A 27,802-nucleotide genomic window follows, 5' to 3' on the forward strand; every position below is an offset into this window, starting at 1 on the left:
TCTCCTATTTATACATTTTGTGAATATTTTAACTTATATAGTTCCGATATTGACATTGATTCAATTAATCTGAATAGGTTAAAAAAATAATACTAAATAAACTAAAACAGAACTAAGTGATGTGTTGGGTATTTGTTATTGTATTTTATTAGTGTGGATAATTTCTGCGTTATTATGCGCATTTGCTAATTTTTGTATTTCCTTTTATTATTTATAACAATACTTTTTATAATATGTTAAGTTTGATCTGTAAGTGGCTTTTTAATTGTTGATATTTGTAACAAATAAATAAATGTGGAATACCCTTTGGAATACTACTAATTACATATAAAAATACCTTGATTAGCTTGAAAGTTATATTGAAAAACGCCCAAAACTAATTCAAAATTCAATATGTTTTAATAACCTGACAATTTTATGACCATTAGAAAAACTTCTAGGTTAAAAAATATTTGACCCCCAAAAATGTTTTAAATATGGAAATATTTCTTAGAAAATGCTTTTCCTTCAAGTCAAAAATCCTTTTAATTACCTCAAAAAATAACCAAGTTTGGCGAAGAAATTCTAACCTAATAAATTATTATTCTAAGATCAGGTTATGCGCATAGAATATTCTCTATTATACCGTAAAAGAATTATAAAGATATCTTAAATATCTTTGAACCCATATGGCAAAATGTCTAAATATAAGTTAAACTATAAGAAAGTATTAAAATTCAATCAATTTATCACATAATTTTATTTACAAATCCTCGTCTTGAGAATTAAAAGTTTTATTCTCGAATCCTAATTTTTCCTTGTTATTTTCTTCGTTCGGGACCATCGCCCATGGTTGGAGTTCACCCGAGGCCATGGATCCGTACAAGATGGCCCCAACTAAGTAAATACCCGCCGATATGTAAAAAACTGTTTGCCACTCATGTATTTCCTAAAAAAAATTAATTTAATGCACTTAAACTAATAAAATAATATAAACAAAACTTACAGGGGGTTTAGAGACAATATATCCGGATAAAATGGGACTTATTATCCCAGGGAGGGTGGCAAAAGTGTTTCCTATGCCCATAATGATGCTGGCGTATTGGGGTGCGATATCTAAGTGGTTCACGCTGGAAAAAAATTTTTTTCAGGTACCATAGTGTAAATATTGACTAAATATCAAGAACGAATTTATAAGTTACGAGTTATAAGTTGTCTATTTGTATTTAATTTTAAATTTTTGACAAAAAACTTACTGCCAAACATGCAGTTTTGTAAGGGATATAATTAAGGCAATTGTTGGTTTTTTTCTCTGGAATTCATCTACGGAGTGTCTTTTAAAATACACTAAATGAATTATATAAATATCTTCAATAGCTTGAAAATTATATGGAAAAATGTCCAAGAATAATGGAGAAACTTAAGGTTCTCATTTTCACCTCATTTCTGGTGAGCTTTGGATCTTAGCAGGCAAAAATGGTTCTGGCTCAATAAGTACTAAACCCACAAAATGGTTTGTTTATGAAATTCTTCTTTAGGAAACACTTTTCTTTAGTAAAAGATTCAAGTAAGTACTACCTCCAAAAAAAATAAAAAATCTACTGAAAAAAATTAACTTGAAACAAAAAGTATTTTATTTAGGTTAATTTTTGACCTATAATCAAATTTTTTACACAAAATTAATTTATAGAGTGGCCACTATAATATGGTAAAAGAATTACAGGAATATCTTAAACAGTTTAGAAGTTACATGCGAAAATGTCCAATAATAATGGAAGAATCTACTATTTGCATTTTATTTCATCAAGCTTTGGATCTTTGCGGACTAAAATGGATCTAGCTCAAAAAGTACTAGACCCACAAAAATCGTTCATATATGAAATTATTCCTTAGGAATCACCCTTTCTTTGAATTAAATCTCTATTTGTGTACCTCCAAAAGTGATTCTAAAAAAAACTAAAAAATCTACTAAATAAAGTTAGCTTGTCGTCTACTCCGTCATTTTTATTTCTTCCAAGTAATTGAATCCACTTTGAGTGGCTGGAAGATTTTTTTAATTTTTTTTCTGTTAGTATTTCTCAGGCAGTTGAGTTGGTTTTTAAGCTTTTTTTTATTATAGTATTCAAAAGAAAATTTTAATATTCTAAAAAGCCAATAAATCGAATTTTTCCCCAAATTTTGGACAGGAATTTAAGGTTGTTTTAAGTACATTTTCAATACTTTCAGATCAACTTTTTCAACGAATTTTTTCTTCTTTTCCAGGCATTTTTGTTTCATTTCTCCAAAATGGTCTACTTAAGTTAATTTTTGGCTTACAATCATATAATTTACATATAAATCATCTATAGAGTAGTCACTTTAATATGGTAAAGGAATTACAGCAATATCTTAAATAGTTTAGAAGTTATAAGCAAAAATTTCTAAGAATAATGAAAAAATGTTCTCGTTTTATGTCAAAAACCTCATATAGTTGGATCTTTTAGATCTTTTGAAGCAGGCTAAAATGGTTCTAGCTCAAAAAGTACTAAACTCACAAAAATGCTTCGCATAGGAACTTATTTCATAGGAACCGCTCTTTCTTTGAATGTAAACCTCATTTAAATACCTTCAAAAGTTTCCAAGTGATCCTCAAGAAACTGAAAAATTTATTGAAAAAAATATTTAAAGCAAAAAGTGTTGTAGTCAAGTTAATTTTTGACTCACAATTAAATTTTTTACAAATAATTAATCTATAGAGTGAATACTCTATAGATTAATTATTTGTAAAATATAATAAATAATAAAATATAAAATCTCTATATAATACGGTAAAGAAGCTTCAGCAATATCTTAAGTCTTTCTTTTTTAATTTGGAATTATTCCCTAGAAATATCCTTTTCTTTAAATAAAAACTGCATTAAAATAACTCAAAAACATTACCTGACATCCTTAAATACTCGATTCTCAAATATTTACCTAAATCCAGCCCATGCAAATGCTCCAAGACCCACCGCCAACGATAAACAAAAAACAGTGCCGATTCGGTCAGACCAAAAGGCCGCACCCATCATAAATATCGTCTGAGTGACAAATCCGGTGCAATTAAAAATTTTTCGTACTTGGGTGGTGGTTAAGATGCCCTTAACCCTAAACCAATCGGCCCATTGGCCCGCCCATTGCATCATTATGGCCATAACCAAATAAGGTAACCCAGAGAGAAACCCTGACTTCCCTAGATCATAGTCGTGAATATCTTTAAAAAAGAAAAATATTAATATTATTGTTGAGGCGTGATATTGGAAGGTTCTATAGTACCCTTTAAATATTTGGGTAGTTGGGTTAGCATGGTGTAAAAGCCCCAATTTTCACTGAAATGCGAAATAACTATGGCCCATACGGGGGCAGAACACAAAATCTGCCTCCAAGGTATATCGACTTTTTTATTCGAGCTATTTTCCATGGAACCTAATATGTAATCCAGCTCCCTTTTGCTGATTTTTTTGTCTTCTTCCGGCGAGTTGGCCACGATGGTCATCCAAAGGGCGCACCAGATCAAAGCGACAATACCTAGAAATTTATATAATTTCTTGTTTTTTGGAAATTTAAGAAAACTTACCCCAAAAATAAAAGATACTGGGCCAACCGAATGCGTTTGCTAAGTAAGCGCACGCGGGCATACCCACCACGGTACCGGCGTAGCTGCCTGAAAACGCTATGGTAGCTAACCTGCTCCTTTCTAGTGGTGGAGCCCATCTGGCCCAGATTGCGTGGATGCAAGGGTAAGTTACCCCCTAAAAAAGACAAATTGATGAAATATTAAGGTTGTCTAGATGGGACCAAATCATGAATTTTTAGGTCAAAGGTGAAGTTCATAATCAAATTAAAAAAAAAATATATAGGACTAACGAATAGAAAATTATTAATTTATCTGACAAGATAGTGAATTTTCATTTAAATTAAAAAAGAATTGGCAAGGAAACTGTTAAAATTTCAAAAACCTATTTTTTGTTTGGCTCATGTTGATGAATTCGCAAAATGGAACAAAATAGTGAATTTAATGCAATAGCGTAAGGTGGTAAATTGGTGGTCAAAGGTCAAATGATAAATGAATTTCTTATTTTTAGGCCACTGGATTTCGAATTTAAATGGGAAAAACTGTAAATTTTTCAGCCAGCGGACTAAATTCGGAGTTTCTGGACAATTTATTGACTATTTTTGGGATCAGTTATTACGAATTTTAAGCACTAAGGGCATATTATAATGTCTGGGAAACATGAAAAATTATTTTATCTCCTTGAAATACATACAACATTTTTATCAAATACCTTGAACAGAATGAAAAGTTACTTGAAATTCCTGAATACTTCTAATATCTGACAAACATAAAACATTTTATAATATGCCTGGAAAAAATAATCATAATAAATAAATAAGAAAATTAGTTAACTTCAAACACCTGGACCATAACAAAAATAATTTCTAATGCCTGGAAAGTTAAAGAAATTTGATTAAATATCTGGAAAGTATTAACAGTTATTTAACTCCTGAAATATAGTAAAAAAAATTACTAGAACAATTATTTCAGTTATCTGGAATTCCGGACATCCCAAATATATATAAGAAAATTTATCAAACCTTCCTTTTCTGGAAACTAGAAAAAAATATTAGAGATCATTGGAATACATGGCAACAATTACCACTAAAATTACAATTTCAATTAAATACCTAATGGAAGACTCAAGAAAAATATTTAGTAAAATATATAAGAAAGCTTACAACAGCCTAGAAAAAATAATTTACAAAATTTAATTAAAATTAGTTTGTAAATGCCTGGACGAAAAAAAATATTTGGAAAAATTAAGACGTTTGATAAAATATCTGAAAAATACAAACAATTATTAAAATAGAAAAATTGACTTCCAATACTTAATAAACATGAGAAATTTTATAAATTGCCTGTAAAACATAAAAGATTATATATCTGGAAAATGTGAACAATTATTTGAAACTCCTAAAGTAGGAAAAATAACTTCCGGCATCTAAAAAACATAAGAAATTTGATAAACTGCGTGAAAAATATAAAATAATCATTTCTTAAGCCTGAAATACATAAAAAATTAATATCGAACACCTGGAAAACACAAAAGCTACCTATAGAAGCCTGGAAATTGATTATATATTCCAGGTATACATAACAAGATTTATCTGGAAATTAGAAAAAAGTATTTCAGATACCTGGAATACATTGAAAATACCTACAAAAGCCTGGAATCTTATGCTACTATAAAAGGATTTATCAAATATCTAAAAATCGGAAGAAGTATTTCAGACCCCGGAAATACATGAGAATTTCCATTAAATACCTAATGCAAGACACAAAAAAAATTTATCCAATTTTTCCAAAGAAATTTGACTAAAGCCTGAAAAAAAAACAATCCGTTGAATATATAATTGAATAATATGATCACCTGGAATAAAATGAAAAAATTATTTGCCAAATACCTCAACGCTAAGAAAAATTCTCTCTTAAGAAAAAAACTCTTAAAATATAGCAAAAAATTGATAATGCTTGGAATACATATAAACAATTATGAGAAGATAACCAACAACAACTGCCTGGAAAAGACAATTATTTATTATAAATCTGAAATACGTAAATAATGACATCCAGTACCTAATGAATATGGAGAAATAATACCTGGAAGATATTGACTCAAAATGCAGAGAAAATTACTTTAAAACCTTTAAAAAGTTATTATAAATCCATGGAAAAGGTAGAAAAATTACGTCTAAATCTAGAAATCTAGCATATAAAACTAGATAAAAAAAGACGAAAAAAACTAAAATTAAGAAAGGAAAACAATTACGTAACAAACTTTGAGAAAAGTTCCACATAGAATTGCTTACATAGAAAAATCTAAACAATTATTAAAGTAATTTTAGTATTTATATAATACTTACCTCAAATATCCCCTCAATAATTCTGACGCCGATCAAAAGATAAACGTGAGTATAAGCCAGCCAAGGCGTTATCACAGTTAGAAGGGCAGTAACAGTCACTCCACCGACGAATATAATTTTCCCACCCAGTTTTGCGGATAAATACCCTCCCAGTAGTTGTGTGGCCATGTATCCATAAAAAAATGAACTTAGGATATAACCTTGCAACTCGTTACTCCATTCGAATTCTGGACCCTAAAAAAAGACACTAGTACCCAAGAACTGTCCTAAAAGGAGACAAGTGCTTGGATGGATACTAACCAAGGAGATTTTGGTGCCATTTTCCAGGGTTTCGAATCTGTTTTGAGTCATCGCTACCACCGCTATGCTCAGGTTCACTCTTAGAGTGTATACGTTGAAAAATCCAAAGAACGCCATGGTGGCCACCACGTAGCGTCTTCTCTTCCAAAATTGCCACGATGGGGGTTCGGCAGGTTCAAAGTTTGACCTAAAATGGAATCGTAATTAAAATAATTGTTCGAGAGTAATTATTTAAATTATTAAGTTCAGGCACTCCGGTTGAATTGTCTTTTTTTTTAAGGATTATGAGAAACATTTGAATGCCGGGAATATTGACTTCGGACCAAAAATGTATTTCGCGATAAATGCCTGGAATAGGCTTCTTAAGTATTTCTTCTAGAAAACTAAAAGTATTGGCATGAAAGATATTAGGATCAACGCATTTCTAGAGTATTCCCAATGTAGTGACTATATAACTAGTCAAACCTCAGGAACATCTGTAAAATATTTAAAAAAACAAACCATCTACGTCTCCTAACCTAACTATTTAATTCATATTTCACTTTACTATAGGCTTTTCAATTAATTTTTGACGTCTTTTATGCATTTAATAGCAATCTTAATATTTTCCAGGCAATCGATATATTTTTTAATTTCTTCCAGGCATTTAGAATAATTTTTTATGTTATTCCAGGCATTTTAAAGAATTTTTTTTTGAGGGTAATGGGGGGAAGGTATTGACCAAAATTTGTTTCTTCCAGGCAGTCAAGGTAAGTTTTTCCTTGAAGAGTATAACCATCTAGATTTTTTTAAAATTTGACAGGTATATTTCTCTTGTTTTGACTCAATTGCCTGAAAAAAAATATTTTTTTTATATTTCTTTATTCAATGCAATTAAGGGCAGTTCTTCTTTTTCAACTTTTTACTTTAACTGGTTACTTATATGTCCTCATTTGCAAGTTCAAAATTTTTCTAATTCTTTCTTCCAGGCAGTCGACTGTCAACTTTATCCCATTAAAAAATCCTTTGATAATGTAACCATCCACCATTTTTTTTAAAAATTTAATAGGTGTTTACATTGGCTCAATTGCCTTGAAAAAATTAAAAAAATAATCCTCCTTTTAGGGAGTTGAAGCAGTTTATCTTCAAAAAATTTAACCACCCAGAATTTTTTATGATTTTATAGATCAGATCACAGAATTTTACACTTTTAAAGGAAAAAAGGGAAATCTCTAGAAATATAAGGGAAAACCTTTCGTTACAGATATGACCTTAATTGCCTAAAAAAAATTGTTTTTTTTTCGCATTCAGTTGAATTTAATTCTAAGAAAAATGTTACAAGTACGTTTTTGTTATTAAAATAGTTGATGCTAGTTCTTGGAATCCGCTGGTTTCAATTGCCAAAAATAATGTATGTCCCTTAAAAATCAACGTTTAAATATTAATTTCCCTTGTGAAGTAATAAAATAAGTACATTCCGCTGTCTGAAACTATCACGATTGATTAGCATGAAGAAATTATTAAAGGTCGAGATATTTCTTCATCTGTGAAAGTAAAAAACATTGATTTGGTCGTGGAATACCATGAATGCTTTACAATAATAATACTAAATGCATTAATTACAGTCCAGCCTGTATGAATAAAAGTACTTACCTGGCATTTTCTCCCTCATTGATGCCATAGGACCTCGGGCACTTTTTCTCATCAGACAAAACCATATTGAAACTTTACAGGCTTACTATTAATAAAAAATAAAAGCGAATTAACACGAGCGTTAAAATACCACGATTGGCATTCACCTAAGTACCATTGTTTTACTAATAGGTGTGGAACCCCGGAACAGTAATTAAAAAAAAAACGAATAAAAATTGTTCGATATCGCTCAAATAAATTCGCGTTATCGGTGGTACTGGGTCGCGTTTTTCTCGCGACTGATTCACAAGAAGTACACCTTCAGGTGGTAAACGCATTAGTCGCTACTATACTGATTTAATTGGAATTCTTGTAGATATGGTACTTTCTATTTTGGTTTGTTCAAGGGTAAGTTCAATATTTTGTTGCGGATAGATATATAGAATAGGACCCAGTAAAATTGATTTGGTTTTTTGGTCATAGATCTGTATAATTTTTATTAAATAATTAAAATATTTTTAAAGAGGATTTGGAAAAGAAAGGGTTTATTAATTAGCAATTAAGAGTAAAGATTGAAAGAAGGGAAAATTTACACACTGAAATTTTCTATTAAACTACAGTTAAGCCATTCCTTTAAATTTCTCAACTATGAAATTCTCATTTTACCAATGCTTCTTTTGCCTTTATCTTTTCTTCCAAAATTAATCTAAGTATCTCATAAAATTGTCCTCTCATTATAGGTCCTAGATATTGTAAGTTTCTTGCTTTGAGCATGTTAATTACTTCATATTCTTTATCTCTTTCTTGAAGTATTTCCATATTTGTTTATCTTTCTGTCCATAATATCCTAAGCATCCTTCTATAATACGACATTTCAAGCAATTGCAGTTTGTTTATAGGTTCTTGTTTAGGGAAGTTTTGGTAAGGGCACTATTTTTATTATTATTCTTAACACTATAATACAGGGTGATTTTTAAGTTAATCTTTTTTTTTAACTGTGTATAAAACTCGGTAAAATAAACATTTTTTTTTAAATAACTTTATTCAAAAAACCGAAAAATAAAAAAATTGCACTGCCAAAATGTTATAAAATGAGTTCAATACGGTCCTCTCTAATTTAAATAAGTTGTTCAAAGTTGTCACCAGGTATCAACCGGTCGATAGGCGTCTTGAAAACTAAACTCTTCATATACCCCCACAAAAAAAAAGTCACATGGATTTAGGTCTGGCGACCTTGGTGGCCATGCAACTGGTGCATTTCGGCCAATCCACTAATTTGGGTAACTTATATCCAAAAATTCGCTCACTTCTCGTCTAAAATGGGCAGGTGCTCCATCCTGCAGGAGCCACATAGCTTGCCTAATATTCAGTGGCACGTCTTCTAACAGAACAGGCAGATTATTTTGCAAAAAGTCCAAATAAACATCGCCCGTCAAACGATCTGGTAAGATAAATGGTCCAACAAGTATCCCATTCACAATTCCTGCCCACACATTAGCAGAAAAGCGGTGTTGAAAATTGGTTCTGCGAATTGCATGGGGGTTATCAACAGACCAAACATGTGTATTTCGAAAATTGTTAATTCCGTTTCGGGTAAATGTTGCCTCGTCCATGGCTTATATTTTGTTCGAAAAATGTTGATCATTTTCATGTTGTTGTAGGAACCATTCACAAAACTGAACTCTGCGGAGGAAGTCTTCAGGCAGTAGCGCTTGGACACGTTGAACGTGAAAGGGATTAAATTGAGCCTTGCGCAATGTTGTCCATACTTTTGTTTGACTTAATCCTTAGACCGGCCCTGCAACAACTCGAGTACTTGTTGTTGGATCTTCTTCGATGAGATTTAATATTTGTTCTTCCCTATGAACATTTTCCGGTCACCTTCCTCTTCCTGCATGCCCTCCACGATGTTCCCGTAAATCGTCAGTTGAATAAGATTTATGAAACTTCTGGGTGTAGGATGATTCCGCAAAGGAAAGCGGTCTCCGTATAATACCGAAGCAGCAGCAGCACTTTGAAGACACTCTCGATAAATAAGCAGCATATCCACAAGTTCATTGTTTTTATAACGACGTGCCATTTTTAGGATTTGCAAATTTAAAATTAGTAACAATAAACCAAAAGTGTCTAAGACTAACTGATCGGTACAATGCGTGATCGATAATACAAAAATTCGAGCAGAAACTAAACATAAACAGACGATGAAAAACAAACCCATATTCACTTTTTTTATTCTGTACGTCCCTTGTTTTTGAGTGTATCGAAAAAAGTTATTTGAAAAAAATGTATATTTTACCGAGTTCTATACACAGTTAAAAAAAAGTATCAACTTAAAAATCACCCTGTATATTATAGTTCCATTTCAAGACTGATTGGTCCAGGAAATGACTTCAGATTTTAATGTAATTGAAATATGTTGTTCCTTGGTCCATTTCATTAGACACCTATGTGTTAGCTGTAAAACTATTTGTTTCAGTAAATATTCTGTACTACAGCAATCACTTTTTTTATGCGTATAACTTTGTCAAAAATTGATGGATTTTAATGGTTGAACACTCAAAAGGACCGTAACAATCGACACTCTCTTCCTATTGTATTGAAAATTTAACAATTGCCTTTAAAAAATAAATATTTGACAATAGGCAGTAGATAAAACCAAGCGTTTGAACATCTATGATTTTTTGAAGAAAAATAAGTCTTTCTCAACCGAAAAAGTCATGTTTAGGGTTAAGGGTGGTTTTTGCCGTTCCCTATTTTTAAGAATATTATCCCGAAATCAGAGAAATATTTTTAAAAGTCTTACCCCAAGAAAAAGCGTTTGTTACCCAATAGTTTCATATATGAACGACCCTTCTGAATTAGCCATAATTTTGTCAATTAAGGTTCAAGGACTAACAAACTTGAAGCCGACTGCAACCGAAATTGTAATTGACATTTTTGGGCATAATTTACGAGTCATTTAGAATATTTATCATACATTTTTGAAAGTAATATAGGATGGTCTCTGATGATGGATTGATGGGTAAAAACTATATTCTGGGTTAAAGATTTAGGAAGTTAGGGCAGTTTTAGTTAAGGCTTCTTTTCCTAACATTATTAAACAATTTTCGTTATCCTTGAAAATATTCACCAAATAATCTATGTCAGAACATATTCAATATAACAAAAAGAGTACATGACCATATGAACTCCAAGAATATTCTAATAGGTGTGTCAATGACCAGATTTGTATTTATATTTCTTTTATTTTAATGTATTTTTTAATTAATTTATTTATTTATGTAAATAAAGAGAGAAAGAAAATTATTTCGTAGTATGCTAAAGATGACCTCATATAAATTGAAACGTCAACAGATTTCTGATTTCTGTTTAGGCACCATACAATAAACTTCCAAATAATTTGTATTCATTTATTACAATTATCTCCCTCTATATACATACATAATTGCACAAAACTATGCTAAAAAGTATTTTAAACACCATAAATACCAATTAAGGCTACTTAAATATAAATCGTCGTAAGTACTTGCTAATTACAATAGTAATTTTTAGACCTAATTCTTATCTACAATACTGCGTACACTTTAGTAAACATAATGTATATGTATATAATAATGATAAAATAGATATAGAAATATTGACAAAATAAATACAATATTTGTATGTATATAAAAATAAATAAAAAATGTCGTATAAAATAAGAAAAAACGGCCATATCTAGGGTGAATTTTGATTATGTGTAGTTTAAGGTTAATTTGTTTCCTTAAACCTCTTAGTATCATTTTTTTAAAATACTCCCCATGTCTGACAACCTTAACCTTTAGATTTTTTAACCTTTGGACATTTTTGCACCTCGAATTTAAAAACTTTTTGACTGTTCTTCTTGACTCACCACATCTGTGATTTTAAAGATGACTGCTTTAACTGATTTTAAAGCTTTTTTGCTTTTTTTTGATCTTTGCCTTGCTAATCCATCTTTTAAGGCAGATTTTGGGCATGACGGGTCCATCAGGAGACCTATATGCACAACTGTCTTGGCAGCCCACTGTTTCGACAATTTCAAATTTCAATTTCAAGGCAGATTCATTTATTGGATAATTCCAGATTTTCGGAGACCAACTATTATTTCATAAATTTTTTATATATATTTTAGACTTTTGGTCTCAGTCATTGTTCACGTCTTCCAGGCACTGAAACTAATTTATCATTTTTTCTTCTATTTCTTTAAAATAATATTTCATGTTTTCCACACTTTTCATTTTTTGTCTTTCAATTGTTACAATACAAAACTCTCCTTTAATTCATATTTTCCTAATTTTTTAGTGTTCCAAGCATTAAACTTCTGTTTTTTGTCGTATTTTCCAGAATTCCAAAGTAACTTTTTATATCTTCCAGGCATTATTAAATTACTATACAATTATTGAAAAAAAATCAAATATTGGATATTTTCAGAGTTTCGCAGTAATTTTCATTTTTAGTCCAGGCAATTTAAGTAATTTTCTGGGACATGCCAATTTTATAAAATAATTTTTTTATTATATTTGTGACTTTTGAGGCATTTTTCGCGTCTTCTAGGCACTGAAATTTCAAAATAACTTTTTTTGTCTTCCAGGGACTATAAAATTACTCTTAAAAAAAAAAAAAAGATTTTGATTCACTGGATATTTTTAAATGTTGGGAGCAATTTTCCTTTTTATTCCAGGCATAACAACATGTACCTTAAAAGTTCTTATTCTAAAACGCCCTGTATTTTATTATTTGTTCATTGTTAATATACTCGTTACTCCTTACTATGTATAAATACCATTACACAAATATTACTCTAAATGTCATTCTACTGGTACTATCATTGCATATTATAGGGAGGCGGTTGATGGTACGCCTGCGGGTTCATTTGCTGTTGTCTTTGTAGGTGGGCAACTAACGCAGGATTCGGTTGATTCCCTCCCGGACCTCCTTGTTGTTGCTGTTGTTGCTGCTGCTGTTGTTGTTGCTGTTGCATTGCCATAATCTGAAACACATTAAGACTATCATTAGTATGTGAACATTTCATTTTTAATAGCCTTAGTTTCTACAATCCGTCTTAGATTGTTTTACGGTTCTCTGTTGTTTTATTGACGTGGACCTCCTAACTTATAATACAAATTATTCTGACCATATTGTGCGTTTACTGCATGTACATAAAAAAATTTCTATCGCGAACATTGTGATAACGAACATCTGTCATAAAAATACAATTTTCTAGTATATGACAGGAACTAACCTGTGTCTTAATTTATATTATAAAGGTAAGAATATTTAAAACTATGACTTGTTTCACCCAATATCGTTTAGAGAGCACTTTCGGAGGCATGTTTACATCTAAATCCGCTTGTAACTTGGATAAAAAAATTATTGTATTCGCATAAATTTTCTCTCATCCATTTGTTGTAAATTAGGGTACATTTCGTTGAACTTTTGGCATGTTCTTGCTACAATTTTGTCAGAATGTCCTTGCATAATAAATAGAACAAACTTCATTTGACTAACTATTTCTTTCCATTTTAATTAATTTTTAGGTAACTATTTAAAAGAAACACCCACGTGTATTTCTATTATTGATCAACTAAATGTAACTGTCAAACGTCAATAGCATAGCATAGTCATGACATGATACCTCGTTAGAAAATGATTTTAATTTCCTTTTAGAATATGTTATAATATACAGGGTGTTCCATTTAATAAAATGCATTTTTCACAATTTTTGTATCCAGCGGTAAAATCACAAATTTTGACCAACCCTGTACAATGTAAAACAAATTTTTATAGCTGACACTAATGTACAATACTTTCGTAAATTACGCTCATAATTTTAATTTTCTGCGCGTTCCAGTGCCGCAGTAATTAAAATTTATTTGGAGCTAGGTTTTGGTCAAAAAATAATTAATTTCTCGAAAACCACTAAAAATAGGTATAGGAACATCTTATACAAAAATAATCATAAAGCGACAGCGGATCAGAAAATAAAATAATATACAGGGTATTCCATTTAAAATAATAAAGTTGCTACTACTTTTTGGTATAAGCGGCAACGCTGCATCGTTAAAAATAGTTTTAAAAATATTCTATTTTCCGTTCTTCGTAAACGTCTAAAGGACCATCAACCATCAATCAGCATTTATCGGTGTGTATACATTATAACACACCGTTAAATAAATTATAAATTAAATTTTGTTTGTTGTTGTTCCTACCTGTCTCATCCTTTGTTGTTGCTGCTGGAACGGCGTCTGTTGATTTTGCACCCCGGCCTGCATCACTTGTCCCGGTCTGGAATAGGGTGGGGCGGGACCCCCTTGCGCCCCCATTCCGCCCATCGCGCCCATGTTCGTGTTCATGGTGACGTTGGGCGCTTGTTGCATGTAGGGCGCCCTCGGATTCGCGCCCATTTGTCTAAAGTCCGCCTGGGCGGCCCTCGGCTGTCCGAATCCTTGTTGTTGGCTCGCGAACATGTTGTTTTGAGATGCTGAAGAAAAATAATCCATGATAGTTATTTACATATTTAAGTGTGTAAATGATTATAACGAAAAAATGGGATTTTATACAGGAGTAACATACAGAATCTTTTTCTACTACCGTGCATAAAGTGAAAAATGAGTATTTTGATTCGAGGTTTGAAACTTATCGCTAGACCCTCCCATGTACCGTAGATCTTCTCTTAAAAATTTACAGGTAATTAACCTCTTTTATTACAAAAATTTCCATTTATCAATATAATCAATAAAGATCCATTTATCAATTTTTATAAATTCTTTTTTTACTCTCCTCTGAAATTAATGAAAAAATACATTGTTTCACTGCTTCAAATTAGATTCATGGTTAATATTGGATTCCGCATTTAAAATATGTAGGTTAATGCTTTAATTTGATAAAGTTTGTAAAGTAAAGCTATACTGTCTGGAATTATAAAATAATAAAATGTTACATGTAGAGACAAAATAAAAATATTTTTATGTCCCGAAGGTTACATGTTTCGCTTAAAATAAAGCATCATCAGACCTTATAAATGTTTTTAATAAAGAAATATATAAAAAAAGGCTATTTTCCAAAAAAGTAGGCTGAATATTATAAACTACAGATCGATTTCTCCGATATCAAATAAAGCAAAAATCTTGCTGAAAAAGTTCTACAGGGTAGAATCATGAAAAAATTGATTGCGATTGATGGGCTTACGTCATAAATAAATAAAAAAGAATCTTGATGAAACTAGCCCGACATTGTTGACCTTTGTTGATGTGGCCAAGGCGTTCGATACAGGAAAAATTTCAAAAGATATGGCCTTAGAGCGAAAATATTTAATATCATAAGAAGCTACTTAAGTGACAGAATGCAATAGACAAAGATCAGTTGAGTAATAAGTGAAGCTGGATCAGCTTGTGGGGTTTTCTAGCGGACTATGTTAATAAATAAATTTAAATGGGAAAACAATATCATTTCCTGATGGTACTGCTCTTTTATTTAAGGGGAAAACACTGGAAGAATAAAACATTCAAGCAGAAAGTGAATGTACACTAATTAATAAATAGTTTTATTTATTAACTGTTAATTAAAAAAAAAACTAAATGCATATTATTCTCTCCCATTGATAAAACTATAATTATTGTCAAGGCACAATAGTGGATAATCAAGTCATTTCTGCTACAAAAACTATGATAAGTCCTTAGGAATTACTATAGATAATAATCTCCGATGAAACCATATCACATCAAATATATTGTTCAAAAGGTTAGATGTACCATGCCAAAATTTATATATTTAAAAGACTTATTGTCAACGAATCAAAAATATAATATTTTTCGCTAGTGTAGATACTTTTGATCTATGGAATAATTGACTGGGGAGGGATGCTAAACTGACATGTTAAATGTCAAGAAATAATTCAAAAATGCTTAAGATATCGAATGAGTTTTTAGTAGTGTGACGGATATTAAATAGCTTTTTTCTTATAGAATGCATTTTAAGATCGTTTAGAAAGATTAGTTTCTACGGAAACAAACTATAATAATTTGAGATCTGTAAAAAAAGTAATATAGTTCCAAAATGTATAAAAATGTGCGGACATAGTATCAGAGTGGTTAATAAAGGTACATTCGCGTGAAGATTTAAATAGTTTCATGTAAATACTGCATTATATACCTAAAGACTTATATTAAAGTGATGAAGGGAAATATTGGACAAGAGTGTCATACAAAAAGCAAGATGCCTTTTGCGTTTTCGACACTACTAACTTATGAACGTTTACTAACAATTCTTTTGAATTTCTGGTGAACTTTGTACTATTATTTAATTTGAATTGTATTTTATGCTTAATAAAAGTCTAATTTATTTAATATGCGCAAGTAACAATTTAGGTTCTAAAAAGGTTATAAATAACTCCTAGAAGCTGTTTAAGAAAAATTATTGATTATGCCATTAAGTACAAACAATGTTATTTATTAGCCCGCATAACCTCCTGTAGTAAAAAAAGGCCAAGCCCTAAAGAGGTTATCGTTGCCAATAGGTCCTGGCCAATTTGAAACCAGATAGCATATCACAGAACCTATATAGCTAATAGAAATAACCTTTATCGAACCCTAAGGTGCCTAAAAGTAACCTGTGTAGAACCTGAAAGCTTTTACGCCTACCTGTTTACAACCCTTTAGCAAAGTTCTTTTAGACTTTTAGGCGGTTATATAGTCTGGCTTGTTCGCCGGCTTTTGGCATTTCTGATACATATTGAAGTTTTGCCATTTAGTTTTAAATATGGTATTTCAGAGATACCAAAGTATAAAAATGTGACCTTTTAGTTTTAAATATGATACAGCCAGGTTAAAAATAAGACAACGCCAACATAAAAAGCAATGGCGACATTTTCAGTAAGTATGACTTTATTTTAGAAAAAAATATATTATACTGGAATAGATGACCGATTTGATATCTTTCAAATGAAACATTATTCAATGCCAATAAAAAAAATAAAAAATTAATATATTTTTATTTCTGAGATGCTTTAGTGATAATATGTACTTAAATGCTCCAGTGTCTTATATATATTATCTAAATTGTTTACATATTACATTATTTTTGCCTGTATTTGAATAGCTTATAAAAATGGAAGAATTACATTTTTTCTTCAAAATGGACGCCTTGCAGGGTATGCTTTTAGGCTGCTATAATAACTTAAGTAAGTATCAAAAGCTATATCGTAGGACAAAAGGCTTAAAAAAATGCTAGTGGGTTTTAAAAAAAGCTAAAACAGGGCTAACTAGCATCTTCCAGGACTTATAGGCCACTTTTAATAACCAATTAGCTGGCAAAGTCTGGGCGAATTTCAATAAATGGCTTTTAGGCATTTAGTAGGATCTATTGGCATTATTTATTACTACGCGGGATTTCTTGAGTCTTCTTTATTGCAATTCAGTTTGCGTTTGGTTTTGGTGGTTCCAGTTACTGTGAAAATAAAAGTGTGATTTTTTATCGTTCAAATTGCATACAGGGCTGTATTTAGGTACATAAAAAGGTAAGTTCATTTTAGTTCATAGCATATAATAAAGATAGGCAAAGCGATTTTGATAAAGATAAATACAGATTGTTGCAAGTTTAGAGGTTATGAGTACCAAATCGTTTTTCTCTTAACACACCCATGCAATATTTCAATTCAAAGTATATTAGCACCACAAAAAAATTGAAGAAAAAATGATTGTAAGATTGAATCCCCGCAAATCAATACTGTCAGATGTTATTTTAAATTTTTGAGTAACGTTCGGATTCATGCTTATTCGTGCTGTTGAGGATAAACGTGACGAATAAGTCGTGAACGTTCACAACACTAGTCATAACAAATTAAATTTTTTATTTAATTTTACTCTTTTTTAATGGGTTTTGACTTTTTAAAGTTAAAAAAAAGCTTCAGCAATAAAGGTAATTTATGTTTAGATTTATATTATTTCTAAATTTTCGATTTTTTTATTAGTAAATTTAATAAATATAAAAATATAATATATATAAAAAGCAGATTTTTAAATATTTAAAACTTAAAAATTGTATAGTATTGGACTTCATATTTTGGTATGTTTTTGGTTACTGTGAGCAATTATACCTAATTTAATCCTTGTATTAACACTACATTTTTGTCTTTGTAATAGTATTAGAAATATTTTGGTTTTTTTCTATGTTATGATATATTTCTTGCAAGCACTTAGTTAATCCATTATGCCAATATTGGTAATAAAATTTTTAAAAGATCTTTAATGGCAACGTGTCTAATGTTATATTTTAGTGCCCAATCTTTTAAATCTTGACTAAAATCAAGTTTCTTAAAGTCATCAATTTCATCATCTTCATTCCAATCCATCGATAAACTTAGTTGTTCTGAAGCCAGTTTTTCTGTTAAGCCACTGGTACTGGCATCGTGAATATCTGATTCTAGAGAATCAGGTTCAATGCCAAGACCGCCATCAGTTAAATTACAAGAATTATCTTCTTCCGGTGTATCTATTGCAAACTAATTTTTTTTTTACGTTATAATCTACCAAAATTGTCAATATTTTATTTGTCATATTTACCTGACCAGTTGTAATTCGTTGGAAATTTCTCTTCACTTTTCTTTTAAAATTACCACTTCTTACAATTTTTTTCCAAGACATCCCTGTATTCTAAGAATAAATGACGTAGGATTTAATAGTCGCGACCGTCCGCAAACTGTGTTTTATTCTGACTGGTTGGTTAAACCTTATCCCATAAAGTTATCTTATTATCCATATGACTTTTAGCAAGTCCTTTAGGTGTTAAAAATGCTATATTTTCCGGAATAGGCCGTATAAAGTGCCAAATAGTTAGGCAATTGATTCAAGACCATATGGTTCTGAATAGGTAATTTTAATGCTAAGATCGTTCTATATTGGAATTTTGATTGCCAAATTAATGCTGAAATATAACCTCTCCAAAACCTTATTATCTCAAAACCATTAAGCCCTCGTTTATGGCCATAACAACATTATTGTTGACACTTGACTAGAACTAATTAGATTTTTAATTTACCTAAGGTTACTAGTTCCTATTAGCACAAAATTTAACCTAAATAATTCCATCAAGCAAGCCAATGACTATTGCAGAACCTTGATGCGGCTAAAAGGCAACTTTAAAAACCAACTGCTTGAGAAAATGTTACTTGGGTGTATTGCTTTAAAAGAATAAATCTGTAGTTCTACTGCCTGAAATTTAACGAAAATCTATAAACTATAAACTAATCTATAAACTAAGGACTAAATAATAAAATGGCCCATCAGGCCGAAATTTATAGCTTAACCACCTTAAATTATAAAACTGATAAACTGTCGCAGAATTAAAATAATATTCACGATTTAATTGTATGAAATTTATAAATAAGAGAAATCTGTATGAAATGATTAAACCCATAGTTTTACTATCTAGAATTCAACAAGAGGTAAACCGTGTAAAGAGAAATTTATTCAAGGCTTGAATTATCAAACCACTAAACTATGCCTAAAATTACTATGTGTGGTTGGAAAGCCTACAAATACTAAATCATTACTCAATTGCCTTGAACAACAAAACCGCTCAACTACCAAGAATTTGCCTAAAAAATCACTATCTTTCTTTACAATGAAATTGAATAAATTGTTCATAAAGTAAAATTGGATGTTGATCACTTTCCACGATATTAATTGATTGCATTATAAACCCAAGAAATTGCGTAAGGTGAGTACTCACCGCATATGGTAATAGAAAAAGAAACTTTGGATCGTCGATCAATTAATTAGGTCAGATGTAATTTACCTTGCATCATTTGAGGATTCGTCGGCATATTTCCCTGCATCATTTGACTGTTGCCTCCCACATAGTTGCCATATTGGTTGGCCATTCCGCTTTGCATGTTGCCGTATTGATTCGGGAACATGCCCTGTACAAACGTAAAATTATTATTAAAATATTAATGCATAGGGTCAATCGTACCTGGTTGGTTTGCATGGTGCCGGGATGTTGCTGCCGTATACTTTGTCTGGGAAATCGTTGCATTTGTCCATATCCAGGGTTCGGTTGGGCGCCCGTTTGCGGATTCCCGGGCATTCCCGGCATCCCGTAATTATTTATGGGATGTCGTTGCCTAAGCATGTTGGACAAGGCCTGCTTGGAGGGGTTTATTTGAGGACGTTCGAATCGATTTACTATAAAGAAGAATTTAATTTATTATAGTGGTATTATTAAATGGGAATCTAGATAAAAATGGATATCTAGAATAGCAGGACTAAATTATGAAGAACTATCAAGCAATTGCTTCTCAGCTTGGAATTGCAATTAAAGCTTGGTTGGCTTTGGTTATTATACATTTAAAGTCCCCTGTTGAATATTTAAAGTACTTTTCAGGTAGTTGGGGTCACTTTCATTGTTTTTTCACTTCAACGTTTAGTTTTAGAAGTTTACATTGTAAGTAGTAAGTGGAAGTTTAACATTGCTGCCTGGAAAAAAATTGATAGGTAACTTCAATGGCTTGGGAGACTAAGGTATGATAAAAAAACTTTTATTAAGAAAACAAATTTCACGAAGTCATATAAGTAAAATGTGGAAAATAATACAAGAAGCATTGATTATGAAGAAAATTGAAACACAAAGTGAGACGATTAAAAAATCCAAAAATATATATTTCCCTAGTTCTTGACTAATCGGGCGTAGTTTGCTTGTAGTTTTGTATATATATTTTTTTCTGTATTGAAATTTTGATTTTTGCTTTTTTTTTTAAATAGCATTTTGTTATCTGATGCACATACAAGCACTGTAGGGCTTTTCTGCTTTAGTTCCATGGAAAAATTTTGTAGATTTGTAATTAAGATTTATTGTATTGTATTGTATGATAAATTTCAATAATACAGGATGTTACAAAATTCGGTGCAAATATTTTAAAAGCGTATTGTTGAGGCAAACTGCTTGAAGAAAATTGATTATTTGGGACCGTAACTACAATTATGCGTCAAATCTTCTGAAAATTTGCATGTCCCCGTTTTTTGGGTACTTTTTTAATTTTCCGTCCCAAGAATGGTGTAAATCCAATTTTAGGGGAAGATCTAGAAGAGTTTACCCTTCTGATAGCCCCTATCTTATATTTCCGATAAAGAAATTAAAAACCTAGCAATACCATCTAGCTAGTCATGAAAAAATCTAAAATTTTCATCTCTTCCTTTTTTTCGAAAGAATGCAACGTTTTCGAGAAAATCGCTAATAAATGAAAAAGGAAACATTATTAAACCCGATGGTGTTCTAGATTTTCAAACTTTTTATTAAAAACATAAAATATGGGCCATCATAAGGGTAAGCCTTCCTGAATCCTTCCCTAAAAGTGGGTTTACACCAATTTCGGGACGGAAAATGTCAAAAGGACCCAAAAAATGGGAACTTGCAAATTTTCAAAAGATTTGACGGGTAACTGTGGTCAATGTCCAAATAATCGATTATCGAGCAATTTACGCGGGCTGTAGCTCTAAGGGGGTGCATTTTAGGACACATGTTTATAGGAAAAAAAATCTTATTTTAACTCCAACAATATGCTGTTAAAATATTTGCACCGAATTTTGTAACACCCTATATAATGCCATTGGCTTTTAATACATGGAATAAAAAACAACGTTCGGTTGCCCGAAATTTCATGACTTCAAATTTTAAAAAATATAAACAATCATGGCTCAACTGTCTGGTGATGATAGGAGGAAAATCCAAAGGCCAATAAAACTCTTTAAACCTAAATATTCAATTGCTTGTTCACTTACCAGCCATCGGTGGATATCCGTACCCTTGCTGCGGTGTCTGGTTTTGCCCGTACCACTGCTGTCCCGGATTACCACCGTACTGCTGTCCAGGCTGAATACCTAAAAAAGAACATTTTTAAAAAAATTAAAAACTTCCCATACAAAACATTTACCAGGATTTTGTCCGTATCCAGCCATTCCATGACCCATTTGCGGATTATTACCCTGCACCATTCCCATACCGGGTTGTCCGGCCGCCATCGGGTTATGTCCCATCGTAATCGGACTAACGTTCATGGGACCCGGTTTCGGTTTGCGCTTCCTTTGGCCCTTGCCACGCCCTTTTCCTAAGGCCGCGGGACTTTGGTCCACCGACGAGGGCGTGTCCGCTTTTAGATTCGAATCGACTTTATCCGGAATCGGTTCCAGGTCTTCTGGGGGCAGCGGCGGAGGTTCCAGGTAGTAACTCGACGGTTTTTGTAAATGATGGGTGTGAAACTTTAGTAAGCGATGCGTGTCCTCGCCCGCTAATGGTTTCCGTTCGATCCGGACCGCCCCAAACCAGGACCATGATAACGGCGGGGGGTTTTTCATGCCTTCTAATATGTCCCAGCTGCTCACCCTCTGCTTATCTGAGATCTTTAATTAAAATTAAAAAATGTGTATTTGCCAAAGAAAAAATAATACAGAATGTTACTCATTAATAATTTATGACCTTCTACGTATACCGTCAAGTGCTCAGTGATTAGAAGGAGTACTTCCTTGCCCATCTTTAAAAATAGAATTAAACTTTGAATTATAAATCAACTATAACAGAACATAACTATTATAACAGAAAACACCAGCAAGATTGTAATGACCTTCTAGTAAAAACATTTTAACAATTAACGTTTTACAAAGTTTTACAGTTGTGATGTTTTATTATTTATTCTGAGTTTTTACTTTTTAAGATAAACAAATGAAAATTGGTATATCGATAGAATATTTATAAAAGTATTTAAGAAACCATAGACAATATAAAGTGTATCATTTTTCTAGAATAGTCTCGTTGCTTTAAAACTGTCTTAAGCCCTGATGATGGTCTACGGCCGAAAGCGCTAGGCAGCAATTTTTAATTTATTATATACGCTGAATACATAGTGTGTTTTATTTATCAAACTTTTACATACTAAGAAAAATTGTGAGCTCAAAACTTTACATTCTCATTTAAAAGACCCTAATAGAACCTCTACTAACATACTCTTTCATAGCATGGGGTGGTACCTACAAAAGTACATTGTAGCATTTAAATGTGTGCAAAATTATATTTTAAAGGTCATTTATAAAAAAAATGCATCACACTGAATTTATACAATGTGCGTAGTTGTTTTATTTCTTCTTTTTTATGGATGTATAGATGTTTGTTTTTGACTTGTGACTGTATATAATAAAATATTTACATATTTGTTTGTTATCTATTTCAGTATTCAGCATATCAGTATTCTAATAAAAATGTATTTTTAAATATAAAATGAAGCATAGGTATTAGGTTGCCTAGGTACTTAGGCTGGAACAAGAAATGTTATGTTGAATACTTTATGTAATATATTTTATTTATATAAGTATTATTGTGTGATAATAAGCAGTTATCCAAAATAATTCTTACAAAACTTTTAATTTTTTGGAAGAAATCATATTATTTTGCCAAAAAGTATATATTTTTTCCAGGCAGTCAAATACACCTTATCCAAACACTAATAATTAACTTCCACATAAATTAGTAACTTTTTGGAAAACATTATTTATGGAAAAAATCATATTTTTTCAAGAATTTTCTCCTTTTTTCCAGTCAAAAACACCTTTTCCAGGCAACTTCTAAGCATTTTTCACTAGCTGGAAGTAGTTACTATAATTGCATAAAAGCAAACTTTTAGGCATTTGAATCCTACAACAAAATATCTAAAAATTGCCTGAAATATTTTTTTTAAATCACTTAATTGCCTCGAATTACGGTTTAATCCTTTTCTTAAATATCTAAGATCTTGAAAGGCCCTCAACTGCCTGGAAAGAATCACATATTTTTTTATTATAAAACCTATATTATAATAAATATGAAACTTTTAGTCGTTTTATACTCTTAAAAGCGTCTAAACTCGTATTTACTCATTGTCGTTTGTTGCAAGGAAAAAAAAACTAAATTGAGCCCCAGTAAATAATACTACAACATACCAACAAATCGTGCTTCTTATCCACACTGTCAAAATTAATCTTATATCCTTTACTGTCGGTTAAAATACCGGCCGGTTCGACGGTGATGACCTCCGTGGTCAACCTCGGAAGCGGCAAAAGCTGTTTGACGTGCATCAAAGAGACGTTCTGTCGTTCTCCGATTTCCTTTTTGATTTTCTTCATGAGGTTTTGGTGCATCTTTTTGCCGTCGTCTTGTGTATCTGTGGCCAAAGCGGAATGCACCAACGTCGCCAACATATCGACTATCGTGGTGAACAATTCGCTGTTGGTATGCAGGTCGATGATACCGTGAGTGACGAGTTGCACGAGGAGTAACGCCCAGTCGGTGGTCGCGGAACTATTACGTTGAAATGCCTTGAGAACGTCGGAAATGTTGATAAAAAGTTTAGGGTTTACGGGAGTTTTTACGTTACCTCGAATACGCCCCCCACTAAAGCGAATCTTAGCTGAAGACCGTCGAGGAATCTCTCGCTGTGGCATGCGTCTTGCAGGTTTCCTTCTTTGGCCTGCTGTACCAACTGAAAGAAAATGTTATCTTACTACTATATATTTATTTATTTGTTGACTTATACAATACACTTATGTGTAGTAATCTCTTACATGTTAACATCACTTATTACATAATATATAAACTTACCTAACCAATAACAAAAAGATAGTCATGACAATGCCTATTTTTTTTTATAGATGCACTATGGTATTTAAAATACTGTATGTGCATACTTAATAATTACTTTTGACAACAATAACAAAGTAAAAAATATATAAATATAGATATATCCATTCCTCATTAAACAATATTATTATTCATTACCAATGTTACCGGCCAAAAAAAATTATACATATGTATATTAAGAGAAACACTGATTATACTTATACATGGTATATGATGGTATTATTCTGAAAATCTAAATCATTGTAAATTAAACGAGATAGGAATTTTCTAGTTTATGTTTTCTTATCCACCTATTTATGTCTTTTTTTATCTTATAGTATGGACCTAATCTAATTTCATTTGGCAACATATTATAAAGCTTAGGTCCTACATAGTATATGTGTTTCTGACATAGGGTATGTTTAGGATTTTGTGCAGAGATTCTGGTATTTAGCCCATGATCAATTTGTTTTTTATAAAATTATCATTTAAGCATTAACCTTATAGTTCTTCAAGTGAAAGCAGGTCGTTTTCCTTGAAGACAAGTTCTGTATGGTATCTTCTGTTTTTAAAAATCATCATTTTAATTATTCATTTCTGTGTTATTTTTAATTTAAATAGAACAGTAATAAATAAACCATAGCTTAAAATTGATTCAACTAAGGCAAAATAAACTGATTTTAATCTTTGCAATGATAAAATATTTCTTAATTCATAAAATTTAAAAATAAGCTTTCTTACTTTATCTGTTACATATTTAACTTGTGGGGTTAACAGGGTTAAATAGAAATCGATTTCTTGTGGTTGTATAAGCCTATTTTCTTTTTCTTTTCAATTTTTTGAGCTATGTGAGATAGTAATTTCTAAATTGATTGTTGCTATAAGTGACGTAATACCCAATAAAATAAGTAACTCATTATGAATTCGTCACAACAATCCAGATTTTACAAATATTTTTAACTGGACAATGACATTTCAAGAGACAATAATCACAGATAATTCTTAACACACCAAACAGATAAAATACATAACTAATACCACACCTTATTAATGCTTCCGTTGTTGCTAGTAGATTGCTATAACTTATACTCCTAACTAGTTCCTATATAAAGTTTAAAAACTGTGACAATTGGAAGCATTCTTATCGATCAAGATTCAAAAACCCTTCAATGTCCATTACAACTTAAAAAAAATTCTTTCAAAGTAATTATTTTATATTTTTTAATTAAAAATTTGCAAATAATGGCTATATTCTCTATGACTGTGTATCCCAACACTTATGTCGTCAAGTTTTATATTATTTTCTAAGGACTGTGCTTTTAGACAGGCTTATAGACAGTATATAATTATATTTTCTCTCCGTCACACCTAGGTCGAGTCGGTTTTTTGATGTTAATAAGATATACCGTTTAAGACATATATATCTTGTTGATCTTTGCGACAAGTAGCATTAACTTCCTACACACTGTCCTTTACAAATTAAAGTTGTAATATTGAACTTTACTTTCTCTCAACCCTACAACTTATTTTAATTTATATCTCATTTTAATTCAGTGTCATATTACCTGCGTCAGCTGTTGGTGCAAAGCAGAAAGCAACCCCTCCTTCTGTCCCTCTTCCTGCCCTTTCAGACAAGTGAGCACCAAACTCAAAAAGGGCTGATGGGTGACCGAGCTCAAACTCTCCCCGCCGCCGCTCCTCTTCGTCAACGGTTTCTGATCCTTGCAGTGCCAACCCCCGTTTTCCAGGACTTGTCCGGCCACCTTGAGCACCCTGCCCTGTACCGCGGGCGACAATTTCGCGATCAACGGGGCTACCAACCAAATCGAGCTCGTTTTAATACGGGCCTCGTTTTTTTTAGCCTCCTCCGACCTCGGACTGTAACTGGACGGAGAATTCAGCTGGAAAACGTCTATGGCCGCTTTGGCGACCGTGTCCAGCCATTGGGAGAGTTCCGGCGTGTTTGCCCTGTACTGTTTGAACATTAATTGCAGGTCCAGCCAGGACATTCTTAAAGTCCAGAGCTCTAAGTTCTGAAACGATTAAGACATAAGTTTGTATTTATTAATAGATTTATACTCAATATAATAATAACTGTATTTTTATTTCCCCAGGATAAATACAATAAAAACATTTATCAAAGTCGTGGCGAGATCTAACCTAGGGCCACTCCATTTAACCCTGATAATTAAGATTAAAAACTTAATGAAAAGTACAGCAACTTAATTAAAGGTAAGATAAATATATAAATACTAAAAATGTCTCATTGTTAACTAAATCATGCAAGCAAAAAACTAATTTTAGCAAATTATTGATAAATATCAGAGTAAACAGGATGTCTGATTTCTGTATAAAATAACAAAAAAAGAAAGGAAACATCAAACATTTCTTCTAATTAAAATAAGGGTTTTAAATGTCTGCTTAAAGGTTGCTACGGAGCTTTCAGCCTATTATACAGGGTGTCAATAAATAGATGCGAAAAAATTCAGGGGCTGATTCTTGGTTCATCTAAACTTCATATAAACACCTTACGATACAAATCAATTGAAGGTTTTTCTTCATTTGGACTTAATTCTTCAAGAAGCATATTGTACATCTTTGATACCGTTAATTCGGGGTGGAGATATTCCCTGCTAGAACTAGCCCGAACATAGTGAGCTTCTACCTTGGGAAATCTTTGGATGTTATTTAAAATTGTGGTTAAAAGGATATTATGACGTTCAATTACCCTGTCTACCACCTCTTCTTTCCTCTTCTCGTACCCCAACTGAAGTTACCTTTGTCAGCGAAGTTCTCATTGTTTTTTCGGGTATCCCCAACGTATGCAAAAATAATGTTTTACACACCAAGTATTTTTTGTGATTCAATGTCAAAAAATATTTGTGACTTTTTTGTCTTCGAGACTGCTTTTTCTTGGTAGTTCTGGCAGCCGTTTCCAGAACTTTAATATGGCGAGCAATAAATTCACGTTAGGATGCCAAATTTTCTAGATTTGTAAATGATGTAAATAATTCCATTCTTTCTTCTTCACTCAGTAAAAAACACTGACGCATCCACTTTTTGCATTTATTACCGTCGCATCTTTGTTTTAGCTTCCATGCCGGTACGACTGCTCCTGTCTTCGTGCTGGTATATTCTTTTCCCATATCCCTTAGTTTCTTTGCTAATTTTTTCTTGTTTACCCAGGAATTTTTTAATAAAGTCTGATTTTCTCTGCTTTCACCTTCTACAACAAAATCCTCTGGTTTATTGCTTTGATTTTGGTAAATAATCCTTTTTTTTTTCTTGCGGGATTTATTATGACTTGTACAAG

At 31.7% G+C, this 27,802-nt stretch overlaps 2 protein-coding genes and 1 long non-coding RNA gene across 5 annotated transcripts in view; 1 reads left to right on the top strand and 2 right to left on the bottom strand.

The window, feature by feature from the left end:
* Positions 1-720: 720 nt before the first annotated feature.
* Positions 721-8,155, bottom strand: LOC126744246 (sialin-like). Of its 2 annotated transcripts, none has more exons than XM_050451620.1 (9): positions 8,006-8,155; positions 7,852-7,936; positions 6,220-6,406; positions 5,920-6,153; positions 3,575-3,749; positions 3,274-3,525; positions 2,935-3,211; positions 986-1,109; positions 721-928 (listed from the first exon to the last, which is right to left on the bottom strand). In XM_050451620.1, exons 2-9 carry the CDS (start codon positions 7,914-7,916, stop codon positions 743-745), a joined length of 1,500 nt encoding a protein of 499 aa, XP_050307577.1. In that variant the 5' UTR covers positions 7,917-7,936; positions 8,006-8,155; the 3' UTR covers positions 721-742. The 2 variants fall into 2 exon arrangements, with proteins under 2 accessions (XP_050307577.1, XP_050307576.1); XM_050451619.1 differs by having other exon boundaries at positions 7,998-8,139.
* On the top strand, positions 8,115-26,522 carry LOC126744248 (uncharacterized). The gene is made up of 2 exons (XR_007663089.1): positions 8,115-8,238; positions 26,044-26,522. It is a non-coding gene; the product is annotated as an uncharacterized LOC126744248 (long non-coding RNA).
* Positions 11,227-27,802, bottom strand: part of LOC126744244 (mediator of RNA polymerase II transcription subunit 12) — a 49,939-nt gene continuing 33,363 nt past the window's right edge. For both annotated transcript variants that reach the window (XM_050451611.1, XM_050451610.1), the window contains 9 exons: positions 26,055-26,522; positions 24,248-24,352; positions 23,814-24,188; positions 21,779-22,244; positions 21,627-21,725; positions 19,822-20,033; positions 19,645-19,768; positions 14,061-14,332; positions 11,227-12,841 (listed from right to left, as the gene is read on the bottom strand). In XM_050451611.1, coding sequence (XP_050307568.1) covers positions 12,677-12,841; positions 14,061-14,332; positions 19,645-19,768; positions 19,822-20,033; positions 21,627-21,725; positions 21,779-22,244; positions 23,814-24,188; positions 24,248-24,352; positions 26,055-26,522 — 2,286 coding nt within the window. In that variant the 3' untranslated portion in view covers positions 11,227-12,676. The remainder of the gene's footprint in view (positions 12,842-14,060; positions 14,333-19,644; positions 19,769-19,821; positions 20,034-21,626; positions 21,726-21,778; positions 22,245-23,813; positions 24,189-24,247; positions 24,353-26,054; positions 26,523-27,802) is intronic.

The sequence above is a fragment of the Anthonomus grandis genome, chromosome 13 (assembly GCF_022605725.1).
Source record: "Anthonomus grandis grandis chromosome 13, icAntGran1.3, whole genome shotgun sequence".
In the NCBI taxonomy this organism is placed as follows: Eukaryota; Metazoa; Arthropoda; class Insecta; order Coleoptera; family Curculionidae; genus Anthonomus; species Anthonomus grandis.